This window comes from Podarcis gaigeae (assembly GCF_964106915.1).
Source record: "Podarcis gaigeae genome assembly, chromosome: 13".
In the NCBI taxonomy this organism is placed as follows: Eukaryota; Metazoa; Chordata; class Lepidosauria; order Squamata; family Lacertidae; genus Podarcis; species Podarcis gaigeae.
Genome location: NC_139689.1, coordinates 42,179,629 through 42,207,400, shown reverse-complemented (window position 1 = coordinate 42,207,400; position 27,772 = coordinate 42,179,629). Strand labels below are relative to the sequence as shown.

The 27,772-nt window shown below is 45.4% G+C and overlaps 1 protein-coding gene and 1 long non-coding RNA gene across 5 annotated transcripts; one reads left to right on the top strand and one right to left on the bottom strand.

Annotated features, from left to right (window-relative positions):
• The first annotated feature begins 10 nt into the window (after positions 1-10).
• DBF4B (DBF4B-CDC7 kinase regulatory subunit) lies at positions 11-27,772 on the top strand. 4 transcript variants are annotated; one of them, XM_083709421.1, is made up of 13 exons: positions 11-422; positions 4,446-4,553; positions 6,676-6,845; positions 7,847-8,020; positions 10,867-10,917; positions 14,606-14,675; positions 18,875-18,927; positions 20,035-20,071; positions 21,777-21,822; positions 22,211-22,318; positions 22,943-23,063; positions 25,159-25,280; positions 26,356-27,772. In XM_083709421.1, exons 2-13 carry the CDS (start codon positions 4,517-4,519, stop codon positions 27,179-27,181), a joined length of 1,815 nt encoding a protein of 604 aa, XP_083565547.1. In that variant the 5' UTR covers positions 11-422; positions 4,446-4,516; the 3' UTR covers positions 27,182-27,772. The 4 variants fall into 4 exon arrangements, with proteins under 4 accessions (XP_083565547.1, XP_083565549.1, XP_083565548.1 ...); XM_083709423.1 differs by having other exon boundaries at positions 92-136; XM_083709422.1 differs by lacking the exon at positions 11-422 and adding an exon at positions 3,758-3,872.
• On the bottom strand, positions 7,885-20,103 carry LOC310830302. The gene is made up of 3 exons (XR_014557561.1): positions 20,014-20,103; positions 12,050-12,245; positions 7,885-8,018 (listed from the first exon to the last, which is right to left on the bottom strand). It is a non-coding gene; the product is annotated as an uncharacterized lncRNA (long non-coding RNA).

The window sequence follows — 27,772 nt, the reverse complement described above, 5'->3', positions numbered from 1 at the left end:
ATGGGCAGTACGGGCCAGCTCGCGCTTATCCGCCTCCTCGAGAGGTTGCAGAAAGGGCTGAGGCGACGCTGTTTTCTCTGTCAGGACGAAAACGACGGCAAAAGAAACCAGCCCGTGTCGCTTCTTGCCGAGGGCGGTGAGAGAAAAAGAAGCGCGTTGCTCGGAACTCGCGAGGATATGTCATGGGGTTGATTCAGACGTGCTCGGAAAACCCGAGAGTTGCTTCCATTCTGCGTGTCAGCGCAATACTCAAGTGCAGACCCTCGTTTCGCTCCATGGGAGACTTGCCTCTCCAAGAAAGCGCGCGTAGGGTTGGGATTTAGAGAGACTCGCCTTGCAAACCGCCTCGGTGAAATGCTTTGGACTGATCCTGCTGCTTTCAGAGCGATCCTTGCTCTCTCCTCTTCCTTGGAGGTTTTGAAGTAAGGGGTTTTTTAGATGGCCATCCGTGATGGATGATCTAGCATATGCAAGGGGTTGGAGCAGATAACCCTCGGGATCCCAACTCCACAATTCTTTGTAGAGGGTTTTGCCATTTGGAGCCACAGAGAAAGTCTGCTCCAGCCCTTTGTCCTGCAAGCCCTGGAATTCCTCATTTTTCCAAGATAAACATTGCCCTGGAAAGACTTACTCTTCCAGATATAACACACCTTGCACCGTCCCAGTCACTCATCTGTTAACATGCTCCAGTTGGTCAATGTCCTCCTTAAATCGGGGCATCCAGAACATGGGCGTAGTAGCCAAGAGGCAGGGGGGGCACCTGCCCCCCTAAATCAAGTACTGTATTTTTCGCTCTATAAGACGCACCTAGTTTTTGGAGGAGGAAAACAAGAAAAAAGATATTCTGAATCTCAGAAGCCAGAACAGCAAGAGGGATCGCTGGGCAGTGAAAGCAGCAATCCCTCTTTCTGTTCTGGCTTCTGTGATAGCTGCACAACCTGCATTTGCTCCATAAGACACACACACACATTTCCCCTTACTTTTTAGGAAGGAAAAAGTGAGTCTTGTAGAGCAAAAAATACGGTAAATAAATAAAAATACTTAACTGACTAATTGTGTTGCAGATAACCCAGTTCTGCCCACCCAACCCAAGCCTGCCCTTTGGCTACGCCCATAATCCTGAACTAGTCAGTGTAGATGATCCTCATGGTTTCCTCACAGTTTCCACTGTGAAAGGATGTATGGATCTAAAATTGGCTTCCACAGTCACTTACGGACTCACTGTTAAGACCGTGTTCATGGAAGACAATCTTACTCGGCTACGAGTGATCGCCAAAGAAGAAGAAGAATGGAACTCATATGTATACACTGTACGTCTAGAGCACATTTGAAGGACATTATTTCACCAAATAATTACTGTATAGACACTATAGTTTGTTACAGGTTGCTGGGAATTGTAACTGATGGGTAAACATCAATGCCCAGTATTCTTGGAGGGAAACGATGTATTTTGAATGTACATTATAGGTATAATGTTTTCACAAGCATAGACTCTCTTCACATGATCAGCCAGCACCACCCATTTTTTAAAAATGGGACCAGCATTTACTCACCACCAGTCTCCTGGCATCTGACCCATTCTCCAGTAATTCTGAAAGATCACCATCAGTACCTCTGAAATACAGTAAAGTATATCAATACAGTAAAACATCAAGCCAGCAGAGAAGGCAGTTTAAAACTGGCCTCAATAGTCGGGAAACACCTAAGTAGAAGAAAGTTAAGTTTTTTTAAGGGGAGGAACATACCGTCAAGGAGGAACAAGTTCTTAAAAATCCCCCATCCAAATTCAAATGGCAGGTCAAATTCAAATAGCTGTTCAATTTTTCTTATATTTACTTTAAAATACTAAAAACATCAAACAGCTACAATGCAAGATGTCAAGTCAAATGTATGGTGTTCAGCACAGGCGAGTGAAACCAATCTGTCTTTATAGCAACTGCAGGCGTCTGGCAACCAACCGGCCACCTGCCTCTGCTAGTCATTCGATTCCTGATGCATACCCCTGTTTGAGCCCACCGTATTTCAGATGTTTTTGTTCCACAAAACTGGTGCAATCGGAAGCCCCTTTAACACCCTATATGTGCTGTGAAATGAAAATGTTCAGAAGTCATTAAATATATGTATATATATATACTTGGAAAGATGGTGCTACACAGAATCAATGCTACACCCCCCCCCCACTTAAAAAATTATTGCTTTGGGGTTTCCAGTATTCATTGCAACTGTAGTCTAAGCTGGAAGGAAAAAAAACCCTGCTTGCTCTCCTAAATGAACCTGTCATTAATTGACAAACAAAATGCCTAGTAAGCTGTCTTCAACCCTTGCCATGTTGACACCTTTCCATTCATTCTGAATAATTCAGACATCCGGGAGGGTAAGAAAGAAATTGGCCTGCCCAGAGTGATGCTGAATGCAATGTCTGTACTCGGATTACTATGTAGAAAGCAAACTCTCCATATCATTTGGCGTAGATGAGTTACCCTAAAGCACCTTAACCTCAGAGTTCTCCATCTTGCACTTTTGGGTGGCATGACTGATAGAAAACCATTGCTTGCAGTTTTTCCCACCATGGGATTGCAATGATGATGATGAAAGCCACCCACGCAGCTGTGACAGTTACAGAATCCTGATTCCCCCACCTCTAACCCCAGTAACCTACATCAGGGTTGCCAACCAGCGAAACAAAATTAGCTTGGCCTACTCTTCTGTCCATGATTAATAACTGCTGCACAACATACTCCTCTTAAAATGGACAGTCAGACTGGAAGGGACCCTGAGGGTCATCTAGTCCAACCCTCTTCTGGTGCATGATCTTTAAAGTGGGCTTAAAGCATGGGCGTAGCCAGGATTTATTGGGGGGGGGGAATGACCTCAGTTAAGTGATACACACACACATATATATGTATGTATGACGTGGGTGGCGCTGTGGTCTAAACCACAGAGCCTAGGACTGGCCAATCCGAAGGTCAGCAGTTCGAATCCCGGCAACAGGGTGAGCTCCCGTTGTTCTGTCCCAGCTCCTGCCCACCTAGCAGTTCAAAAGCACGTCAAGTGCAAGTAGATAATTAGGTACCGCTCCGGCGGGAAGGTAAACGGCATTTCCATACGCTGCTCTGGTTCGCCAGAAGCGGCTTAGTCATGCTGGCCACATGACCCGGAAGCTGTATGCCGGCTCCCTCGGCCAATAAAGCGAGATGAGCGCCGCAACCCTAGAGTCGGTCACAACTGGACCTAATGGTCAGGGGCACCTTTACATATATGTATGTGTGTGCGTGTATATATATATATATATATATATATAGGGGCAGCTGCCCCCCCCCCCCGCCCTCCCTTGGCTACACCCATGGCTTCAAGTGGACAGCCCTTTCAAAAGAGGACTGGTTCATGTAAAACAGGATATATCAGCACCCCACCCTTGTGCCATGCGAACCCATGGTTTTTTATCAGAGCCCGAAGCAGTTGACTTTCAGCCCCATAACCAATAAATCCATTGAGCTCCCAGTTAGTGGGTGGGAGAGCATAGCTGCAGCATAGGAGATGTAGCCTGTTTTATGAAATAACCATGAACAACAAGGAAATCAGAGGCAGAGAGGTGGTGTTGAGTGAACCTCTCGCCTTTCACTTGAAACCGCACTCGGCCACTTGCTCCCTTTCCCAATGCATAACGCAATCCGTATTGCATCTGGAGTTGTTTCCTATGTAAGCTTCCTCCTCTCAAGCCCCTCCCTCTCCCTTCAGTTTCGCCCTTCCCGGCCGCCGTAGCTCACAAACTCTTTAACAACCATAGCTATTGGCAGGAAATTTAAACTTGGTCCATTGGCAGTTTCGGGATAACAAGGTCTTAAATTCATGGGCGGAAGAAAGTTTTACGTGTAAGTAAAAGGTCCGTTTTTTAAAGGAATGCTGGTTGAGGATCCCACTGATGGGATCTGCTTAAAGCTTTTACTCGATTGCAGTGTTTTTGGTCTCGTGGACGTGTTTGTTCACACATTATTGCTAAATAGCCTTCGCCATGTTAATGGGTCCCGCTGTGATTTTGCCTGGTGTTCCCCAGTGAATGCAAGAGTTATGATTCCCCAATTACTCTGTGTGCTCCTCATTTCTTTTCTTGAATGGACAACGTGCCTGCAAGGGCGGATTCGGTGGGGGGTTTGATGCATGCGAGTCATTGAAAACAAAGCAGTTTTTGTCATGTGAATTTGGAGAAGAAAGCTGAGAGTTGGCTGAGGCATGCTTGGGGTACAGTTATTCTCTCTTTAAGGGTCTGTTACAGAGTTAGCGCACTTGACTGCCTTAATACGAGAAGGTTTTCTGGACTGCAGTATAGCAGAACTTTTATCTGTGCTCTTGGGAACTCTTTGTTTTAAATATTCTTGGAGCTTCAGCAAACGTCCTCAGAAAGCGACAACTTCAAGGCTGATAACTTTATTTTCCTTTTATTTTAGCCTTCTGAAGTGATTATTTTTTAATGCTGAGGATTCTGCTGGCCTAGCCCATCCCAGCTTTCTCTGCTAAAATGGCTGACTGGACGCTTCGGCACTGGCAAAATCTCGGTGAGTGAATGCACCCATGGGGTTATATTCAGCTGTCTTTCTAACTTTTACTCAGAGTAGACCCAGTGAAATGAATGGCCATGGCAAACTTGGGTCCCTTAACTTTGGTGACTCTGCTCTGAATAAAAGCTGAACACAACACACAATCTCCAGATAAGGCAGAGTCCCCTAGCCAGCATAGATAACTGTGGATTTATTTTTATTTAAAATGCTTCTATGCTGCCTTTAAAAGCAAAAGCTCTCTCAAAGTGGCATCCATAAAAGCAGCCTAATGCAATCACAAATAAAAAAGATTGACAAGCCAATACATAATAAAACAGACAGATGAAATTAAAGTCCAATATAATCTAAATCAACAGCAGCAAGAAAACACAGCAATTTCTTTTAATTCCAAAAATCTTCAAGGAAAACTCGGCAAGAATAGTTGAGTTCTCGGATCTTTCCAAGAGCCTAGTTGATAAAGAGTTCCAGAGCCTTGGGGCTACTCTGGAAAATGTTCTCCCCTTTCTATATGCCAGTTTAATTGCACTTGGTGACAAGCAGGACTTCCACCTGTTCATTTATAAAAATACTTACATACAACAATTTATTTAAAAAATTAAGTATGGCATATAACAAATATATATACAATAAAAACCAAAACCACAGATCACCAACTGACTGTAACAAAAATGATTTTTTGAATTGTCTACAAAAACCTGGCAGCATAAAAGTTTTCCCAAAAAAGAGAGTAAAGATTAATACAGAATGCACCTGCTGAATCTCTGTTGGGACAGTATTCCACACGATTGGGCTGATAACACTGAGGACTTGGTTTTGTGTTGATATCAGATGTTGCACTCAATGTGCACTTGGGCCTTCAAATAACTTGGACTCAAACCTTTTTAAAGCTTTAAAAGAGAAAGGAAGGATAAGGAGTTCCTTTCACTTTTCATTTTTAATTCATTACCTGCTTTTCTGCACTGCTGTACTCAAGGCAATTTACAACCCATAGAAGTGATGAAATAATGTACAACATAAATCGCATACTGTAACAATTCAGTGCAATGTAAATAAGTCCTCATGAGTAGTGTTTTAAATCAGGTAATGTAAAATTCAATAGATGGTGAAATAATATCTACTAACAGAATATTGGCAAGTTATGGTTTTGATGTAGAGGGTGCTTTAGTCCCAGTGAAATCGGTGGGCACAACTGAAGTCCCATTGGTTTCAAAGGGACTAATACTACAATCCTGTGCATGTTTATTCAGAAGTAAATCTTACAGTGTTCATTTGGGCTTATACCCGAATAAGTGTGCATAGCATTGTAGCTTAAAGGATGGCTTAAGGCTGCAATTTGTACATTGTACAGTCATACCTCAGGTTACAGACGCTTCAGGTTTACTTCTGGGTTTTGGCACTCACACATGCGCAGAAGCGCCGAATTGTAATCCACGCGTGCAAAGATGCGGCGCTGCGGGTTGTGAACATGCCTCCCGCACGGATCGCGTTCGCAACCCGAGCGTCCATGTAGTATACACACTTCTGAGCAGACATATGTAGGATTGCTCTGTAACTTTCTCTGGCTTCAACCCAATAATGAAACCAAGTCACTCTGAATGATTACAATAAGCCTTTAGCTATAAACAGCAAAGATGCAATATATAGGACACCATCAATCTCACAAATGTTTAACATAGGGGCAAGGTCACATCAATTTACAAAATTCTATTTATTAATTATTGCATTTATACCCTACCTTTTTTCCAAAGGGTTCAAGGTAGTATACACTGTTCTCTTCCCATTTTATCCTCACAGCAATCCTGTGAGGTAGGTTAGACAGAGAGAGGTCACCAAGTAAGCTTCATGGCTGAGTGGAGATTTGAACCCAGGTCTCCTGGGGTAACCACTGTGGTGCCTTCCAGATGTTGTTGACTACAACTCCCATCAGCCCCAGCCAGCATTGCTAATGGTCAGGGGTGATGGGTATTGTAGTGTGCAAGAACTGGAGGGCACTGTGTTGACTATCCTTGCTGTAACCACTACACCACACTAGCCCTTGGCGTGGCAAACAGAAATAGCTGGCAGAGGAAAACAGAGAAGAAAGCAATGTGATTGGACAACATCCCTCATTACTTTGCAGCCAGTCTAGATGGCCGCGCCCAGAAGAGCCAGTTGAAAGCGACAAGGAAACGAGAGGAGGCTGCCCGTTCAGCCAGAAGCCGTCCTTTGGTTGGGAAATCTTTCTACCTGGACCTCCCCAGGGGCAAGAATCTGGAGTTTCTGGTAGAGAGTGTGAAGCAACTGGGTGGGGTGAGTACAGTGGGGTTGTTTTTCTTACTGGTCTCCATCAGGAAAGCCAATGTTACAGTTCAGTCAGGCATAATTGTAACTAGAACCAATTTGACAGGGAGGACTCCATCTAGAATGCCTCTGAGCATATGCAGAATGAGTGTCCCTCATCCGTGAGTGGACAGAGTTTGCCCATTGCACCAGGAAGTGCAATGTCTCCAGGGAAGCAGGTGTGGCTTCCACACAGGCAAGAGTCCCAACATTTTTCTTTGTGCCAGTTCAGCACTGTAGCACAGTTAGATCAGAAATGGGAGGTGGGATGGCATTCACTGTATTTCAGTCATCAGTTTAAACGTGGTAGCTTACTATTGGCTCAGTCAAGAGATGTGGATGGTCTTTTCAAAGTTCAGTACTATTGGCCACCCTCTTGCAACTTAACCACAGGGGAAACTGGGACATACCGAGTTTTTCCTTGCATTCTGTCGTCTTTTCCTTAAGGCGCTGCAGTTTTGGAAGCAGAACAGGAAAGACATTTCCACAAAATTGTCAACTGTTCCAAATTACCAGTCAGAGTTAAAAATATATATATGAACTGGAAGCATTGGTTAGTTGCACTGATTATAGCTTGCTGAGGGAATCCACTTGGCATTGTGTGAATACTGCATGATGTGAAAACATGCTTTAAAGGTATAATGTGTATGTAGCCTTCATACTGTTGGTCTTCCATCAACCTCCCCAATTTAGGATTGTTTGTTAGCAGGATTGGCAGCACAGACACACCATAGGCTTCTCCCAAAGAATCCTGGGAATTGTAGTTACTCCTCATGGAACTACAAATTTCATCACCCTTAACAATCCACCATTTCCAGGATTCTTCTGGGGAAAGTGCTTTGAATGTATGGTGTGTGTGTGCAGCTGTCGTGATTCATTCCAAGCAAGAAATGTGCACCATTAATCAGTCAAGTGCCCCATTCCCCGGTGATCAGCTGTGAAACTGTCTTCTTGTTTGTTTCTGGCTCCAGGTTGTTGAAAGTTTTCTGAGCAAAGAAGTGACTTGCGTTGTCTCCAGTAGCCAAGAGGCCAGGCGGGAGAGGTGGATGGAAAAGCAAAGTGGTTCTGCGTTGAAGGATGCTCAAGTTGGATCCCGGCCTTCAGCAGAGCTCCAAAGGGGTCCCATGCAGAAACCAATAGACACTGTAAGAGATGCGGCAGGGTGGGTTGTGGGACTAGGACTAGGAGTTTTATGTATTTTTTTGCAATGCACCCCCCACCCCCACCCCCCACCAGTGCTCTCCTCAAATCTGGAGAGCTGGGAGAAAACCCAGAACAAGTTTGTTTGTTATTGTATCTATATCTCACCTTTTCTTCAAGGACTTCAGGGTTGGTATACACACCTTTTCCCCTTACCCCATATTATCTTCACAACAACGCTGTGAAGTACCGTATTTTTCGCTCCATAAGACGCACTCGACCATAAAACGCACCCAGTTTTTAGAGGAGGAAAACAAGAAAGCAATGCAAAGCCTCTTGAGCAAAGAGGCAGGAGCTCTCCCGCTGTGCTCAAGAGGCTTTGCGTGGCTATCCCTGAAGCCAGAAGAGCAAGAGGGATAGCTGCGCAGCCTGCATTCGCTCCATAAGACGCACACACACATTTCCCCTTACTTTTTAGGAGGGGGAAAGTGCGTCTTATAGAGCGAAAAATACGGTAGGTTAGGCTGAGTGTGACTGGTCCATGGTCTTCGTGGCTGAGTGGGATAAGAACCCTGATCTTCAATGTCCACACTCTAGCAATTACAGTCATACCTTGGAATCCCGAACGCCCTGGAACTTGGACATTTTGGCTCCCGAAAGCTGGAAGTGATTGTTCCGGTTTGCGAATGTTCTTTTGGAACCCGAACTTCCTGCAGCCAATCAGAAGCCGTGATTTGGTTTTTGAATGTTTTGGAAGTCGAATGGACTTCCAGAACAGATTCCATTCAACTTACAAGGTATGACTGTACACCACAGTGGTGCACAGGAAGAGAGGGAGGGGAAATCCCATTGCCTGGACGAAAGTCCTTGTGCTCATGGGACAAGTATATTGAATACCGCCCTAAAAATTAACTTCCTTTTTGTGGCATGCTAGCAGCCCCTGCACTCAGTATGAGAATTACTAGGCTACTTAAATATCAACCTTGCCAATGCAACCTTTTTTTCTATTTGCTCTGAATTCTTAAAGAAAACCTCTGGGCTTCGAAGCATGTTTTCAAGTGACATTTTTAAAAGATGGATTGGTTCATTAAAAAACCCTGAAAAACTTCACTTGTTCCATGTTTCCCAGTACCTTTTCCTTTTCTGTAAACAACCGCAGATAGGCGGGCAATGACCCAGAAGTAGAGTTAAGCCCTTTCCCTTCTGTCATGGTACCAGCAAAAATCCCCCCCTACTTTTATTTACCGTATTTTTCGCCCTATAGGACACACTTTCCCCCCTCCAAAAATGAAGGGGAAATGTGTGTGCGTCCTATGGGGCGAATGCAGGCTTTCGCTGAAGCCTGGAGAGCGAGAGGCGTCGGTGCGCACTGACCCCTCTCGCTCTCCACGCTTCAGGAAGCTATCTGCAAGCCTTGGGAGACCGGCAAGAGTGCCTGCTGGGCTCGCAAGGCTTGCGGGCAGCAGCCTGCAGCCCGAAGCACGGGGCGCACTCCGGAGCGCGCCCCGTGCTTCACACAAATGTCCGCAAGCCTTGTGGGCAACAGCCTGTTCTTGGGGCTGGGGACGGGGGAAGCTTGGGGTTCCCCAGCCCGCAAGCAAGCTCCGGGAGCGATGGCGAGGTTGCGCAACCTCGCCATCGCTTGCGGACCCGTTCTGGGAGCTGGGGTCGGGGGAAGCTCAGGCTTCCCCTGCCCCCAGCCCCGCAAGCTCCGGGAGCGATGGCGAGGTTTCACTCCCGGACCCCCAGCCCCAAGGCTAAAAACGAAGCCAGGACAGCGAGCGGGATCCATCCCGCTCGCTGTCATGGCATCTCGGGGGGGGGGGGGGGAATATATATTTTTTCTTTATTCCCCCCCAAAAAGTGCGCCCTATGGGCTGGTGCGCCCTATAGGGCGAAAAACACAGTATATCAGGATGGAAGCCCATGTTTATCACCCATCACTGTCGCCAATGGGGAGATTTTTTTCTTGATTTTTTTTTTTTTTGCAGACCTGATGTTATTTAGGCTATATGGCAAAAACAGCAAAGTGCATGCTAGTTCCAATTTACACAGTTGTCATGTCTAGCTCAGCCTTTTTATCTCTCTCCACTGCCCAAAAGCAGTTTTACTTAGCAGTGCAGAGGTTGCTGCCCTCCCCCAACTTTATTGTTTAGGCTAAAAAGAAGAAAAATGTGCACGAGCCTCTTTAGTCCTAATAAGCTGCAGAGGTTTTATCAGACAGATAAACATTTTCTTCCAGTGTTTGGGCTAGCTGGGAAGAATGGCGGCACCTGCTTTTAAAAAAAGCATTTTTTTATTTAAAAAAAGTTGGTCTTCCGTTGCCTTGGATGCAAAACACCCTTCTGGTGGGACAGGGTTTCAAGCATCAGACAGCCACGCCCCATTTTACCATTAAAAAAAAATCTCATTTCAACCAAACCAGGTTTTCGAGTGCTTACTGTCACTTACATCTTTTCTAAGAAGGGGAGATCTGGATAGGCATTCCATTTGCTGACCTTGACATAAGTTTTGTTTTTGTTTTTTCATCCCTGGCCATAGCTGCTCCTGCTCCCTGTATGTATGTATGTATGTATGTATGTATGTATCTGTCCAACTGTCCCTTCCCACTTCTGATTTTAAGAAGTCCAGATGTGATGCCCCCAAACCCCTTAAACTGAACTAACAGCGCACAAATAAGCCTAATGCTAGTGCCTAATGCTTATGAAGAAGTGATGAATAGAAACCGATAAAGCCCATTGCCAAGACCAGTGAAATCTGATTTCTCCATTTGTTTTAACTTGCTCTTTCCTTTGTCCCAATTCTTTTCCCTCCCCATTCTTACCCACACCCTCCCCAACTCTTTATGCAGAACCTGATCAGTCGTGGGAAAAAGCTCTTGCATAAAGCCATCAGGGGTCAGGTGAGCAACCCTACCAATCACTTTGTTTATCCTTGGGGTGGTGTGATGGGTCACAGTTGTGGATGAAACAACAGAGTTGAAATGCAACCTAGCTCAAGCCCCTGCTTACGTTTAAACTGAACAATAATTTGGTGAGCTGAAGCTTAGCCCAGACAAGACTGAGATGCTGTTAGTTAGTGGGTGGTTCCTCTGACCAGATGAGTGGAGTTTAACCTGTTTTAAATGAGGCTGCACCACCCCGGAAGGATCAGGTTTGTGGCACTGAGGATTCTCTAGGGTCCTCTTCTGTTGCTTTATTCATTTATTTATAAGCATTTTAAAAACTGCTTAATATTTAAAATCTCTTACATAAAACAGTATCATAAAAAAACAGAAATATTTTTTTTATGAGTCATAGAGAACCTGGGCAAAAACAGGTCTTTTGAAGCAACTTATGGATGATGTAGAGAGGGAAGGATATTCCAAAGGATGGGGGAAGCAGCGGCTAATGCCCAGTTTTAGGTTATGTTCTGCAGGCTGCAGGGCCTCAGGTAAAATTTCCCCAGATGATCCAAACAATCTTAACAGGTTTGTACAGGGGCGGATGGCCTTTCAGGTAACCTGGTCCCAAGATCATTGACCTTGAACCTGGCTTGGTAGCTAATCAGCCACTGCTGTAGCTCCCTCCTTACAGGTGCTCCAGTTAGCACCCTTGCTGCAACATTCTGTACCATCTAGTCCGGTCTCAATGCATGCCTCACTGTAGTCCAGTTGTGAGGTTACCAATGCATTAATCACAGTGGCCAAGCTCTCCTTGTTCAGTTAAGGTTGTAACTGACGTACCAACCTAAGTTGGTAATAGGTGCTCCTCACCAGGAAGACTGCCTAGCCTTCCAGTGACAAAAATGGTTCTGGAAGCACCCCGAAAGCACATACGGTGGTACCTCGGGTTACATACGCTTCAGGTTACAGACTCCACTAACCCAGAAATAGTACCTCGGGTTAAGAACTTTGCTTCAGGATGAGAACAGAAATCGTGCAGTGGCAGCGGGAGGCCCCATTAGCTAAAGTGGTGCTTCAGGTTAAGAACAGTTTCAGGTTAAGAACGGACCTCTGGAACGAATTAAGTACTTAACCCGAGGTACCACTGTACCTGTTCTTCCAGAGGGAGTGCAATCCTATCCAGAACTGGTAATCTGTTGTACCTGGGAATCACTTCTTCGCAAGGTCGCCTCCTTACCAGAATTCAGTCTTAGTTTTCTGGCCCTCATCCAGCTCTCCATTACATCCAGGCACCGGTTCAGAACAGTCACTGCGTCTCCTGATTCAGATGTAAAAAAATCTCTAATCTATGTGCAATGTAAAAACAATATCCATTAGAACAAAAATACAATAATGTTCTTTAGGGTGCAGTCCCATGAGTGGAATTTCCCCAGATCTAAGTGGTCTTATAGGACTGCACAGGGGCAGGCAGTCTTTCAGGACACCGTGGCCAATGGTATCAAAAGCCCCTGAGAAATCAAGCAAAAGCAGCTGGGTTGTACTCCCTCTGTCTCAAAACTGAGCTCTAACCCCGACTGAGATGGGTTAATGTAATAGACATAGGTGGCCTCAATGGCACAGAGTGTCTTTCCCCAGCTTTGGTTGGTGGTCCAGCTGTACCCATATCAGGGCAGGGATGGCCTGGCTGTGGTGATCTATTTCCCAGTCTCCTCTTGATTGGATTACTGCAATGGACATAGGGCTAGCTGGTGTCGATGCAGCCACCAGATTACCCATGGGACTAACACCAATATTTGCACAACTGCACTTCCTATCTATAGGTTTTGGGGACCAATTCAAGGTGCTACTTTTAACCTATAAAGATTTATACAGCCCGGAACCACAATACCTGATTGACTGCTTCTCCTGGCAAGATTATACCAGGACTTTACGAGGGTCATCTGAGGCCATTTTCCTTGTGCCTCTTCTGAGAGAGGCTTGGAAGATGACAATAAAGAGGGGGACTTTTTTTTGTTCCCCCCCACCCCTCACCTGTGAAATGCTCTCAAAATGAGACTCACTTGGCACCAACACTGACATCTTTTGGGTGCCAGGTTAAGAGTTTAATTTTCATCCTGGCTTTCAATGAAATTTCACCCAGATGAATCAAGGCTAGTGTTGGGTTGGGTTGCTAATAATACCCCCTCCCCCTTGGAAGCAGATGTTTCCTCTCTATCATATATTTATTAGAGTGTTTAGGTTTTAATTGTGGTGGTTTTAAACGATTTTGTACATTTTCAAATGTGATGGTAAGTTGCCTTGTGTCAGGTGACAGACAAAACAAATAGATACATTAATAATCTAGGTCTCCCCCATGCAATCCAGAGAGCAGACATACTACAGAAATATGCCCACCGAGCAGGTCTCAGTCAGTTTTATTGCACATGGCCAAAGGCTGCCGCAATGTACACAGAATTATTTGACAATTAAAAGGAAATATACTGAATTGTTAAAAAAAGACTTAAAACATTTATATTATTAAAACATTATGTACTCTAAACAAAGCTATAAAAATACCCCAACGTACAAATAAAAACATTAAACAATAAAATTCATAAGCTAAAATCATCACATGGTCACTAATGTTAAAAACAATATCAATTAATACAGTGTGCAATTTATACTCAGAGTGTGGTGACAAAGATAGAGCATAGCCTGAGGGAGATAGATAGGATCAAGTAAATTCATCACCTTTACAGTTAATGGCTACCTTGGCTATATAATTTGCTCTAATTTTCCTAGCAGCAGTTGCAAAAAGTGCTACCCGCCAGGTCACATACTTATCTGGGTCTGCAAGGAGATATAAAACCATGTCAAGGGGGTTCTGGCCAGGGGACCCTGTCATTATAGGTACCAAAAATCTTTTCCTTGCATTATTATATAACGGACAGTGCAAGATATAAGGCATAAGGTCCTCTACTTCAGAACAACCCCTAATGCAAACACGTTTGTTTTTTGGTATGCCTCTGTGTCTCCCATCTCTATAAGCAGGTAAGTTTCATGTGCTGCAGGGGAGACAGAAAACTCTCAGGGTTATCGTCAAAGATAATCTAGGTGGTATGAGCTTGTATGCCAGACAAACGCCAGTCACTATTAGTGGTAGTCTGTTGCTCCATGAGAAAGCTGGGAGTTGGTCTTCCTGAGACAGCAGAGAACTGGCAAGACAACCTTTGAGTCAGTGAGTTACCTTGGTCCTACACCTGTTTCGTGAAAAGTATTCTCTCTGCCCCACCTGATTTGTTATAGGTGCTCTGATTATAATAATAATAATAATAATAATAATAATAATAATAATAATAATAATATTTTTTTATTTATACCCCGCGTTCCCCAGCCAAGGCCGGGCTCAGAGCGGCTTACAAGCAATAATAAAAACAAGATGAATGATTACAACTTAAAAACAAAAATAAAATACAACATTGAAATAATGGAACATTAAAATATTAAAATGTAGCCTCATCGCAGGAGGAGAAGGAAAAGAAAGGGGAAAAAAAGAGAGGGAGGGAATCAAACTGGCTCCAAGCCAAAGGCCAGGCGGAACAACTCTGTCTTACAGGCCCTGCGGAAAGAAATCAGATCCTGCAGGGCCCTGGTCTCATGAGGCAGAGCGTTCCACCAGGATTAGTAATTGCTATATACATTCTCTGTTTTTCTTTCTTTCTTTCAGAATAGCACCTGCGGCAACAGCATCCTTGCCACTTCGCGATCCTGGGGCGTACAGATTATACACATAGATGGTATCCTTTTTCTAATCTGAAGTGGGGTGTCCTTGCAGATGGCTTTGCAAAGATAGATCGTGTCTTGCAAAAGAAGCATTTAGTCTGACAGTGAAGAAAGAACTCTCCCAAATATTTTTACCAGTGTGGCTCCTTGATTCCTACCAGGGCTCCCTCCCTAAGAGAGACAACTTCTGTGAGCTGATGTTTTGTGGGTTTCTTTTTGCATCTTGAATTAAAGGGTATGGTTTCCCCCCTGTGTATGTGCCCAACCTAGCAGAAATCTTGCTACCGCTCCCACAAAAATAAAAATTAAAAAATTATCAGTTCCCAGGATTCCCCAAAAGGATCCTGTATGGTTGGAATACACCATCTGTGTGCTTCTTTCTTCCAAGCAACTTGAAAGTTTCTCCCACCCCAAGGTCCTGTTAAATCTTAATATAAAATTTCCTGTCCTGCTATAGAGGCTTAGGGTGGGTTGTCTGATGCTGCCTTTGTAACAGTCTGGGAGGCAAGTTGGGCTAAAGAAGGTGCTTGTCTGAAGGTACCAAGTGAGCTTTGTAATTGAGCAGGGATACAAACCTGGATCTCACAGCTCAGTACTAGACATCATCCTGTATAATAGATAAATAAGAGAACATGGGGCAGATTCTGGAGTGCATGGAGGGTGTAAAATGATGAGAGACGGTGCTAGGGATAGACGTGTCTATTTTAGTCTGTGTCCATTTTGCATACATTCAGGCATAAATCCTTTCTGTTTTTGCATGAATCAGCAAACCTTTTTTAATCTTCATGAAAACTTGTATTTAAATTTATATTTTATCTCGATATACCTAAACCTAAAAGGGACGCGGGTGGCGCTGTGGCTTAAACCACAGAGCCTTGGACTTGCCGATCGGAAAGTCGGTGGTTCGAATCCCCGCGATGGGGTGAGCTCCCGTTGCTTTGTCTCTGTTCCTGCCAACCTAGCAGTTCGAAAGCACGTCAAAAGTGAAAGTCTGAAACTCACCTACAGGTGGTACCTAACACCAAGGAAACTAGCGCTAATACACCCAGGAACCTCACCAAAATGCTGGAGAGGGTGCACCTCCACAGGCACATACCTTCACATGTGGTGGGAGTGTCCCAAAATCCAACTATTCTGGACAACAGCCATACAAGAAATATGTAAAATAACAAAGCAAGTATTAGACTTCACCCCAGAATTGGCCCTACTAAACATCTTCCAAGACAACAATGCCCATTTACACCACAAAGAACTCATAACCCACCTACTTTCAGTAGCCAGAAACACCATAACCAGACACTGGAGTAAGCATGGACCAATGGTACCAAATAGTATGGGAAACAGCCCTACTAGAAAAATTAACTAATAAACTGAAACTGACACGGGGATAAACAGAAGAAGACACCTTCACCCCGGTATGGCTCCCCTTTATCACATACACAGCCCAACAGGACAATGACAATAATCCACCAACAGCATACAAATCAATGTGGCTAACTTGATCCAAAACACCCACCCACCTCACTCACACACGAAAACAAAGATCACCACAGCCAATCACAAACAAACAATCACATCCTAGGCCAACCCCAACCTCTCTCACCACCAAAGGAACACAAGTGAATAACACAAGCACGCTGACACCAAACTACATACATTAAGCATAATAGAAACACTGCTACCCTACCCCCATCCATCTCCCCTCCCTCCACCCTCCTTTCTTTCTTTCTTTCTTTTCTTTTTTCTTCTCCCCCTAATGCCTCAACAAATGAAATGGATTTGTAAAAATGTTACACGGGGAGAAAAAAAATACGAGGCATTATACTTACACTGTAAAACAAGAAAACCCTTAATAAAATATATCAATAAATAAATAAATAAATAAATAAATAAATAAAAGAAAGCACGTCAAAAGTGAAAGTAGATAAATAGGTACTGCTCCGGCGGGAAGGTAAATGGCGTTTCCATGCACTGCTCTGGTTTGCCAGAAGCGGCTTAGTCATGCTGGCCACATGACCCGGAAGCTGTACGCCGGCTCCCTCGGCCAGTAAAGCGAGATGAGCACGCAACTCCAGAGCCTTTACCTATCTAAACCTTTTATATCCTAAAATATGGGTTGCAACGCCAAAGGATTTGAATTCTGCTTTCAACTTACTTTGAGGTTTAGGGTAGGGATTTTAGCTCTGGCAGAAAGTGTGCTTAGCACACAGAAGATTCCAGGTTCAATCTCTGGTTTAAAGGATCAGGGATCTGGTGATGGGCAATTTCTCTGTGTTGGACCCTGTAAAGCTACTGCCAGCCAGAGTAAACTACTTGGCTAGGTGGGCCAATATAAGGCATTTTCCTGTGCTACATATAGGCTCTCTTTAGATCCAGACCAATATGCTCCAGTTATTAGAGCAACTAGTTAAGAGTGCATGCTTGCTCAGAAAATGATGGATTTCAAAATGGGAAACCTGATGTCAATCAATGATTTAAATTGGTCTTTTTCCCAGAGTGATTTCAATCACCTTGATTTCAATCAATAACACCGCATTATAGAGGCAAACCTCTTTTCTGCATGAAATAGCGCAGTGCTTTTTCCTTGCCGGAAGGTGGCAGGCCAGAGCAATGGATGGAAGAGCTTTTCATTGGTATGGGGTGGTTGCCGGGGAGATTTTCCCTCACTCTCTTCTGCATGGGTCTTGATTAGGATTGCTGACAATCTTACTAGCTCTGACTCCCGTGGCTCAGCAGATTGATCAACAGACATTCTTCTCCCCTGAAATGCCTCATTTGCTGAGTTGTATTTTTGTGAGTCGGTCTGCTGCTAAATGCACTGGGGTGGGCCTCTTTTCTGTCAATTGGCAACCATAGCCTTAATTGGACCAAAAGACTGATGTAGTTCCAGCCTCTTCCTTACCAGGGAGGCTGGAATGACATAAGCAAGTGCTACCAGGTAATTTATGTGATTCGCTATACAAAAAGTTTGCTTCTGTACAATGTGTGCATATTATTTTTTTTAATGCACATGTTCTGTCTTGCTCATTCAGTTTCAGAATTGTTAAGCATATTTAGCAGGTGTCCTGCAGGATAAACCTGTTGAGATGTTGCAGAGTTCTTTGTGGCATTAGTACTGCTTCAGGAGCGAGCATCTGAAAAAGCTGGGGTGGGAGAAAAGAAGGCTTGTTCCTCAATCTGAGCGCTTGTTGGTTCATGCAAACATTAGACAAACATTATCTTAATTGGGACGCGGGTGGCGCTGTGGGTTAAACCACAGAGCCTAGGACTTGCCAATCAGAAGGTTGGTGGTTCGAATCCCCGTGACGGGGTGAGCTTCTGTTGCTCGGTCCTTGCTCCTGCCAACCTAGCTGTTCGAAAGCACGTCAAAGTGCAAGTAGATAAATAGGTACCACTCCGGCGGGAAGGTAAATGGCGTTTCTGTGCGCTGCTCTGGTTCGCCTAGAAGTGGCTTAGTCATGCCAACCGCATGACCTGGAAGCTGTACGCTGGCTCCCTTGGCCAATAAAGCGAGATGAGCGCCGCAACCCCAGAGTCGGTCATGACTGGACCTAATGGTCAGGGGTCCCTTTACCTTTACCTTACCTTAATTGTGGGGCTCCTTTATGCCTCATTCTAATCCCTCTTTCAGTTAGTTTCTGACACAGCTTACTTAAATTGTCCGCTGATCAACCCTGTTCCTGTGCTTGATCTGCAGAAATCAGTAGGTAAATTTTAAGTTAGCTTTTTCCATGGTGTGAAGTTAAGTGTGATCACTTGCTACTGTCTGCTGATCAGGCTGCTGTTCAGGGCACAGCTGCAGCAGCTGCTTAAAAGTTGGTGACCTAACAAGTGCTCAAAGTTGGTTTGATAACTGGGTGTGGCCTCTTTCCCCCTCCTTTTCTCTTCTCCCCCATCCAAGTGTTGAAACTGTGAGGTTGTGTCCACACTCCCATTTATTCCACATGCAGTACTAGCCCACCACTAGCTTGAGAAGCAGTGTACAAATGATTTTAGCTATAATCAATAGCTCCCTGTTGTTTCTTTTGAAACACAATGTGTTGATGCGTTCTTTCCCAACCCAGATATGATCTGAATTGAGAAACGCCTTCCTGAGTTTTAAGCCAGCCAGCAATGTATATACTGCCTGAGTTAGGTTGTGCTCCTGTTCCTCTTATCTTTTTCTAGGGGGTAGAATACAATGTTGTTCTCCTTAATGGCCCTTCCTCCTCAGAAATGCTGTCCTACATACGATTGTTGTCTAAGAAGCACCCTTCCACGGCAAAGGTTGGTAACATTAAGAGGTACATTTTTGTGCAGCTTTTATGATTTCAGGATCGTAACAGGCCCGGGAAATACCATGCTTAAAAGGTAAAGGGACCCCTGACCATTAGGTCCAGTCGTGACCGACTCTGGGGTTGCGGCGCTCATCTCGCTTTATTGGTTGAGGGAGCTGGCGTACAGCTTCCAGGTCATGTGGCCAGCATGACTAAGCCGCTTCTGGAGAACCAGAGCAGCGCATTGAAGTGCCGTTTACCTTCCTGCCAGAGTAGTACCTATTTATCTACTTGCACTTTGACGTGCTTTCGAACTGCTAGGTTGGCAGGAGCAGGGACTGAGCAACAGGAGCTCACCCCGTCGCGGGGATTTGAACCGCTGACCTTCTGATTGGCAAGTCCTAGGCTTTGTGGTTTAACCCACAGCGCCACCCACGTCCCTCAGGATCGTAACAGGCCCAGGAAATGCCATGCTTAAGATGTGGTAAATCCTACCCTACAGCAGGAAGGGCAGGATAAACCATGGCTTTCTTTCTGTGGCTGATTGACACCATTTGTCTGGAAGGTTAGGTGCCCGCATGACTGAAATGATTGTGGCCCTATTGGCTTCCCAAAAACGGACTCGGTTTTTGTCTCACCCCAGAGCAGGAGAGATTTAGCTAGAAGACTTTTGAGGCTGTTTTCCAGGCATTTGCCAATTCTTAGGAGATCATTTCATATTATCCAAACAGGTTCTCAAAAGCACAATGTAACAGTGGGGTAGAAGAGTGAGAATATGAACCTGGGTTTGGGGAGACTACAGAGGTCCGCCTCTTCCGGGGTTGTGGTTTATAGTTCTAGAGCACACCAGCATAACCCACTTTCATATGGTCTGGTGTTACATAAACTGCCATGTGAACAAGCATGTTCCCTGACCATTGGCACTGGGAGAATGGGTGGGACACCATCTGCTGCATGCACTGGCAGTCAGTGCTGCTGGGACCAGCTGCCAGAAACCTTGAAGACCTGCTGCCGTGTGCATTTAGGGGATTTTTTTGCCTGCCTCTGTCAGCCTTTTTAATGCTTGCTGCACATTCATTGTCCTGACATCTCTTACTGTCTATTTCCCCTGGGTTAGGTGAAGTTGGTTGCTTCTGGGTTCCAGCCTTCGGAAGGTAAGCATGGAGGTTTCAGTGTTGCTGGAGGCAACACTGTGCTTAAATGAGACGGGGAGAGAAAGCCAGAGAGGTTTGCTACAAGAAAAGGTATATAAAGCAAAATAAAGAGACTTGAGTCAGTTCAAATTCTAAACACTTAAAAAAACACAACTCTGAATCTGAGGGAGAAAATTTGGCTGCAGACAAGAAACAGGAAGAAAAGTTGCACATCTGTGGGTAGGAGACAGCATTGTCCAGATCAGTTAAAGTCCCATCCCTTCATCTTGCTTTTCCAAACAAGTGTTGCATGTTTCCAAGCCTAGCGATAATAAGAGCTAGGAACTTACATTGAGTTGTGCTAACTCAGAGGTTTTCAGCCTTTTTTAGTCCACAGCTCCCTTGACCAACCAGTTATTTATGTGGCACCCCTGTGGGTCTCAGGAGCCCAGTTATGTCACCTCTTCCCTGCAGAGTTTGGCAGCCTCTCACTCTTTATCGAACACCCTTCCTTGTGGGGCGTTTCCTAAGCCTCCTCTCCCCTCTCCTTGGGAAGTCCTCTGGGCAGTCGTTGCTGCTGCCCCTGGTCTCTGAGCTGCCCGCCCTGCCCCAAAGAGAGGTGCCTTATCATACTGCCCCACAGGGACCTGGGACTTGTCTGTCCATTCCCAACAGCAAGGATTGGCTGGCTGGGCTGCCTCGCCTGCTTGCTTGCTTGCTTACTCTGAGGCCACTTCAGCTTCTGGCAACTGGCACCCCTGACCAGCCCCAGAGGCACCATTTGCCTGCGGAGCTTGTAGCCAGGTTTGCTGCAACAAACAACTGTGCAAGCCTTTGGGAGGCAGAGATGCAAGAGGGCATCAGAGATGGGAGGGAAAGAAAGAGGGACAGAGGCCAGTGTTGCTTGCAGCACTCCTGACCATCATTCAAGGCACCCCAGGGTGCCACGGAACACTGGTTGAAAACCACTGTGCTAACTTATTTATTTTTCTTGTGTACATTTTAGCATATGCTTTGTATGCCATGGTGATGTTGTTGTTGTTGTTGTTTGTTATCTATCCACCCACCCTTCACTCTTAAGGTCCCAGGATGGGTTACAACAATTAAAACACAATATTAAAAACAACTTCCAATCGCAAGCATAAAATGGGTCCTAAAAATATGCAGCTCACTGTACATTATTTGCTCTCTCTGTCGCCTCTTCCCCCCCTTCCAGGGAAATCTCCAGTGTTCCCTTGGTATTTAAAACTGCTGATGGGCTTCCTTTGTGCCGGCGACAAGGTCCAGCCACATCTCCTGTTCCCTGGAGATGTGCTATTGTGGCTGCCAGTTCTGGACTGTCTCCCACTTGCTAACAATGCAGCGTTGGCATGGTGCTGGCACGGTGCCTGCCCATGAGGCAGGCTGTTGTTTTAATATAATAATCGGCTTGTTGCACAGTGTTTAAGTAACAGTCACCTGCAACAGCTTGCTCAGCTGTTTCCCCCCAGAGCTGGCTGCTTAACTGCAATCCTCCCCCCTCCTCCCCCACCTCCTGACTTCCACAAATCTGTAATGACTTGATGCTTAGCTTTTTAAAGAGAGGTGTCCGGGCTACCTAGCTTCCTGTGACCTTTCCACTAATCCAAAGTCTGGGATGGTGGTGGCTGTATCTATCTTTCCTCTGATATTTTAATAACGAGAGCTGCCAACAATTGCTTTTCTTTTTCTCCTGTTTCTTTCCTAGTAGTAAGGCTGAAAGCTCCATTCCTGAAAATTGAAGATGAGAGCAGGTAAGAGTCATGGAGAGTGACGGGACTCTCCCCTGCCTATTAATTTCTCAAAGACTGGAAGCTTGATGTCACCTGGCTCTGTCGAAGCAGTCCATGGGGGAGTTCTAGATCTGACTCACTAGCCAGATCCAGTTCCCTTGCCCTGGCCTCTGATGTAGAAACTCTTCAATCTTTCCCACATAATGCAGGGTACGGGTACGGATTTCTCTGGTAAACCCATTGAGAGGTCCAGGGGAATAAAGTGGGCAATGATGTCTCCCATCTTGACATGATTCCCAGCTATCCCTCCATGAAGGTCCTGTAGGTAGATCTCGTACATGCTGCCTTCCCAAGGGCCATTCTTGTTCATTTCCCAAGTACTTACTGAGAGCTTTTTCTCTCTGTCTAGGCAACTCAGGCCATTCTTTCAACAATTCAAGAATTTCCCCCAACTGTATTTCCGGCCGCTGAGAAGACATAGTCCATTTCAACCCCCACGAACCTCTTCCAGCTCAAAGTAAGTGTTTGTGGGGGACGGGTGGGTAAGGTAGCTAATGGCGTGGGAGGAAAACTTAGGAAGCTCTGCCAATAAATATACAGTGGTACCTCGGGTTACATACGCTTCAGGTTACATACGCTTCAGGTTACACACTCCACTAACCCAGAAATAGTGCTTCAGGTTAAGAACTTTGCTTCAGGATAAGAACAGAAATCGGGCTCCGGTGGCGCGGCGGCAGCAGGAGGCCCCATTAGCTAAAGTGCTGCTTCAGGTTAAGAACAGTTTCAGGTTAAGAACAGACCTCCAGAACGAATTAAGTACTTAAGCCGAGGTACCACTGTACAGGACAAATCAAATCTGCCTATGTGGTGGGGAAACCAGGTAAATAAACTGGAATCCTGCCTATAGCACCAGCTATTTTTGCCGCAGGTGTAGAAAGGGAAGCCACAAAAATATTGTTGGGCAGGCCTGAAGTTCAGAAACCAAAGATAGTCCTGGATGGGACCCGCAAGTGCTGAGGAGACTATAAAAGATTTAAATTGTGTTGACAAATCTGAAGGCGAGGGGAACAAAGTAGGATACTGGGTTTGTGCAGCAGGGCAATGGAGTGTCCTGAATACATTTGTTTTGCCCTTTCTGCAGAGCACCTGAAAGCAAACGGTCACCCAATAAACTCTTCCCTCCTTCGGCCTGCTGTATCATGCCCAAACCACAGAAAGGCTACTGTGAATGTTGTGAAGAAGTCTTCGCAGAGTTGCAGACGGTAAGAAAGTCCCTTGCCCCAGACCCGGGCTTCCTCTGAAGGAGAACACGCCCACTTACCATATTTTTTGCTCTATATGACTCACTTTTTCCCTCCTAAAAAGTAAGGGGAAATGTGTGTGCATCTTATGGAGCGAATGCAGGCTGCGCAGCTATCCCAGAAGCCAGAACAGCAAGAGGGATTGCTGCTTTCATTGCTCAGCAATCCCTCTTGCTGTTCTGGCTTCTGAGATTCAGAATATTTTTTTTCTTGTTTTCCTCCTCCAAAAACTAGGTGTGCCTTGTGGTCTGGTGCGTCTTATAGAGCAAAAAATACGGGTATACCAGTGTCTGCCCAGTCCTGGGACAGCAGTGGTACCTCAGGTTAAGTACTTAATTTGTTCCGGAGGTGCGTACTTAACCTGAAATTGTTCTTAACCTGAAGCACCACTTTACCTAATGGGGCCTCCTGCTGCTGCTATGCCACCGCTGCACGATTTCTGTTCTTATCCTGAAGCAAAGTTCTTAACCTGAAGCACTATTTCTGGGTTAGTGGAGTCTGTAACCTGAAGCGTATGTAACCTGAAGCGTATGTAACCCAAGGTACCACTGTACCTACATTCTGAACTGCATGTAGTAAAGCTACACCAGGTTTTGCAGCTTCGGCCTTGGAGCATGTAACATCTGCTCCATTGTAGTACTAAGTCTAAGCTAGGCAGGGTACTAAAGCCTTTTCATATACCAATCTATATCATGTTCAGCCTAGTGCTGTGCTGAAAATGTTCCCTGCTCTTTTTGTAAACCTATTTGCAGGCCATGGCAGCATTTGGGGGATTTATGCAATTTTTGAAGGAGGCATGAGGAGAATATTAAATTTTCAGTGGTGAAGAGCTTTACCAGAAGAATGGCTTTATCCCAAAAATCCTCGAAACAGCTGGTGGCCACATCTGCCCTTCAGTGACACTTCTGAGTGGCCTTGCATCACAGCATAGTGTTGTTCCAGGTGAATTGTACAGTGGTACCTTGGGTTAAGAACTTAATTCGTTCTAGAGGTCCTTTCTTAACCTGAGGTACCACTTTAGCTAATAGGGCCTCCCGCTGCCACCATGCTGCCTCCGCACAATTTCTGTTCTCATCCTGAAGCAAAGTTCTCAACCCAAGGTACTATTTCTGGGTTAGCATGAGTCTGTAACCTGAAGTGTCTGTAACCTGAAGCATCTATAACCCGAGGTACCACTGTATATGGAGGTGGGCTGAAATAGAATTCCATTTTTATAAAGGAAATAGAAAGCCTTTGTTGCTGCTGCCGTTTTTCAGGTAAAGCTCTTTGCCACTCCAAAAATTTCACAATTTCCCCCCATCCCCTGAATATGTATTGCCTTTACACCCACACCCACACGTGACCACTTTGAAGATCTGCAAAAAGTTCCCATTGGAATTTCAGACCCAGCTCTCATTCAGCCAACTGTCTAGCTTTGGAGACATCAGCACCATTAGCCATGTACTAACAGGCTCATCTTTGCAGCATAAGGGATAAATCTGCTTGTGTTTTTAAAGAAGCTGAGCTTTTCAGGAAGATACGTTCTGTGACAGTGTTGCGTTCTGTGCTCTTACAGAATCCCAGCATATGCACAGCTCTGGGTACTAATGTCTCCCAGGCCTGGTAGTGCAGATGTCACTGAAGAATAAATGCATTCAGTGCTGAACAGACTGGGAGGAGGAACAAGTCCTCATGCCTCTGTTTATCCCTCCTGAGAATTAAAAGTCTGGTGACTTCCTTGGAGACCAGTGGTTTTCTGCAGAATGCAAACCCCCATTTGGTCCAGTTCCTTAAATATTGGCACAAACGTATTCAATTGGGCACTGATTTAGTATTACTTCCTCTCCTCTGGCAGTTCTAGTCTCCTTCTCCTTCTCCCCACCAAAGCAGCTTTTCTTTGGTGGGTAAGCTCCTGAGGTTGTATCAGACTTCCCAGCTCCTAAACAAGGCAATTCCTCATTTATTTATTTTGTCTGGATGCTTAAATGAAGAGGTTTGCTGGTACAGAATATTTCATTTCGTTCCCATCTTCAGACCTCTCCCATTGCCTCTGATGCAGCCATTTTGCCTTTTGCAGCACCTTCAAAGTCAACGGCATAAAGAATTTGCGATGGATCCATCTCACTACACTCTCGTGGACAGCATCCTCTCTCAACTGACCAATGACTTCGTGGTTTCTTCCTCCTCTCCACCACTGAGGTGAAAGTTTAACTCATGGGTTTTGGAGGGGGTGAAGAGTTATAAGTATCCAGCTCTTTTTGAAGGACTGAGGAATCACTTCATAAATCTGATGAGTATTGTGGCTATATTCAGGGATTCTGATCTGCTGCATAGCTACAGTTGTAGAAACTGACTTGGCAGGACGTTCAGGATGGACAGAAAGAAGCACTTCTTCATGCAGCATAATCCTGCATTGCCAGTAGTACATGTAAAAGGGATTTACAGGTCTTACTAAACCACAAGCTTAACATGAATCAACAGTGTGATGCAGCAGCCAAAAATACTAATCAAGGGGAGTAATAGTCTTGCTTTATTCTGCCTTGGTCAGACCACACCTGGAGCCTTTTGTGGGATGGTTTAGGAAATTGGGTATTTTATGCCTGGTAAAGAGGAGACAGAAAGGAGATATGATAGCCATCTTCAAATATCTCAAGGGTTGTCACATGGAGGATGGAGCAAGCTTGCTTTTTCCTGCTCCGGATGATAGGACCTGAACAAATGGATTTGTGTTACAAGAAAGGAGATTCTGACTAAACATCAGGAAGAGCTTTCTGACAGTAAGAGCTGTTCAACAATGGAACAGACTCCCTCGGAAAGTGGAGGGCTCTTAAGCAGAGGTTAGATGGCCATTTGTCATGGATGCTTTCATTGAGATTTCTGTATTGCAGGGGGTTGGACTAAATGACACTTGGGGTCCCTTCCAGTTCTTTAATTCTATTATTCCCTCCATTGCTTGTGACAAAAGTTTGTCTAGGTGGCTGAAAAATATAGAAGAATATCTGTCTTATGGTCTTGCTTCTGACTGAAGAACAAAACCCACGGTGGGGCCATTTTATTTTGTTTAGTGTAGATAAAGCAGTCCAATGACATTGTTCTTTGTGTAATATGATAAAATTAAAACTTCCAGTAGAAGAACTGAACAGAAGCAGATAATTGGTTTGGGAGCACTAAAATAATGATTTATTTTTTTAAAAGGTACAAAAAATATATTCACCTGGGGCCCAAATGTGCTATATTTATATCATTTGCTATCTTTATATTCTCTTCCGCTTAGGGTGTCTCCCAGTGCCTGTAGTGGTGACTATTCTGAATTTCGTTTGGAGGACTATTGCATGTTTGCTGGAGGACAGACGGTCAACCCAGAGGCTTCAGCTCACTTGCTCGAGGACCAAGACTTTCTCCATCTTGCAGAGCTACCCCTAGAGATGCTCCTCACCCCAGTGCCATTTGGCTCCCTGGGGTCGGCATCTGAGCATCACAAAGCGGGCAGACTGGTTGCCAGCACTCGCTCAGAGGCCGCAGCCTCCGCTGAGGCCGACCGCGGTGCTGTCCCCCAAGAGAGGGGGCTCTTAGTTCAGCCTGCCGTGCTGTCTCAGAAACGCAAGCTCTCGGGCAGCCTGCACGGGCAGGCAAGAAAGAAGCGAGCCTTATCCAAGCATCCCTCAGACGACAGGTTGCTGGATGAGAAGTTGCTCCCTGGGAACCATCAGGTTGGCACGGCAGGATGCCCTCCGAATCAGATGGCTTCCAGACCCCTCAGCTTCTCTGCGGTACCATTCAGCAACCTTGGCCCCTCACGCTTAACTTGGGACAGTCTGTCTTCTGAGCCTCTTGCTATAGACACCGGCTGCCTCCAAGACGCAGTGCAGCAGTTGGACCAGGGCGAGGTGGCTGCTCTTTCTCCCTATCAAGGGAAGCACGCATGCATTTCTTGGGACTTTCCCAGCCCTAGTATTGAATCAAGAAGCATGTCTGGCTTCCCCATGGGCAAGCACATAGCCCCCACGCTGCAGGGCTCTGTGGACCAGCACTGCTTGTCTTTCATGGATATATCTGAACTAGCTTGGTGTGTTACCTCAGCAACTGGGCCTAGGTCCTAGCCATGGCCTCTCTGCCCCTTTCTGCCCACTGACTAATCTTTCTCCTGAGGCAAAGAGGCCTCCTTCCATGTCAGAATGGGATAAACTGCCTCCCATCGCCCCTTCAAGAGCTTGACGGATGCTGCGCTGCTAGGGACCTGCGCCAGCCTGTGTGAGGCAGCAACTATGAATCCCATCTCTGTTCTGCGCTTCTACAGAAAACAGCCAATCTCAGGCTGCAAGGAGGACTAGGGTTACAGGAACAGCCGTATGGAGATGGAGGGGACTCAACAGCAGTTTGGGCCTGTGTGGAAAACTGGATAAGCTAGGCTTATCTTCCAGAGGCCTGCTTCCTCTGCTCTGCATCCTCCTCCATCTCTATTTCCTATGCCCTCTCTTTCCTCTGCCTCTTTCCATCTCTGAGCTTCTTTCTCCTTCACTCCTTTTGCAGGCGGGCTACTGCCAAGTCTTCCTTTCTCCTCCAGTATCCTACGGAGTCAGGATTCATAACTGTATCCTTACAAGTGCTCTTTGATTTGTGTGCTTCTTAATTTGGCTTTTTTTCTGCTCTGCATCCCCTTTGAACCGAAATAAACAACGGCAAACATTTGA

Coding starts and splice junctions, on each gene's coding strand:
- DBF4B (XM_083709421.1), top strand. CDS start 4,517: ATGGCTGACTGGACGCTTCGGCACTGGCAAAATCTCG. Junction 10,918..14,605: donor ATAAAGCCATCAGGGGTCAG/GTGAGCAACCCT, acceptor TCTTTCTTTCAG/AATAGCACCTGCGGCAACAG. Junction 22,319..22,942: donor CGAACCTCTTCCAGCTCAAA/GTAAGTGTTTGT, acceptor CCCTTTCTGCAG/AGCACCTGAAAGCAAACGGT.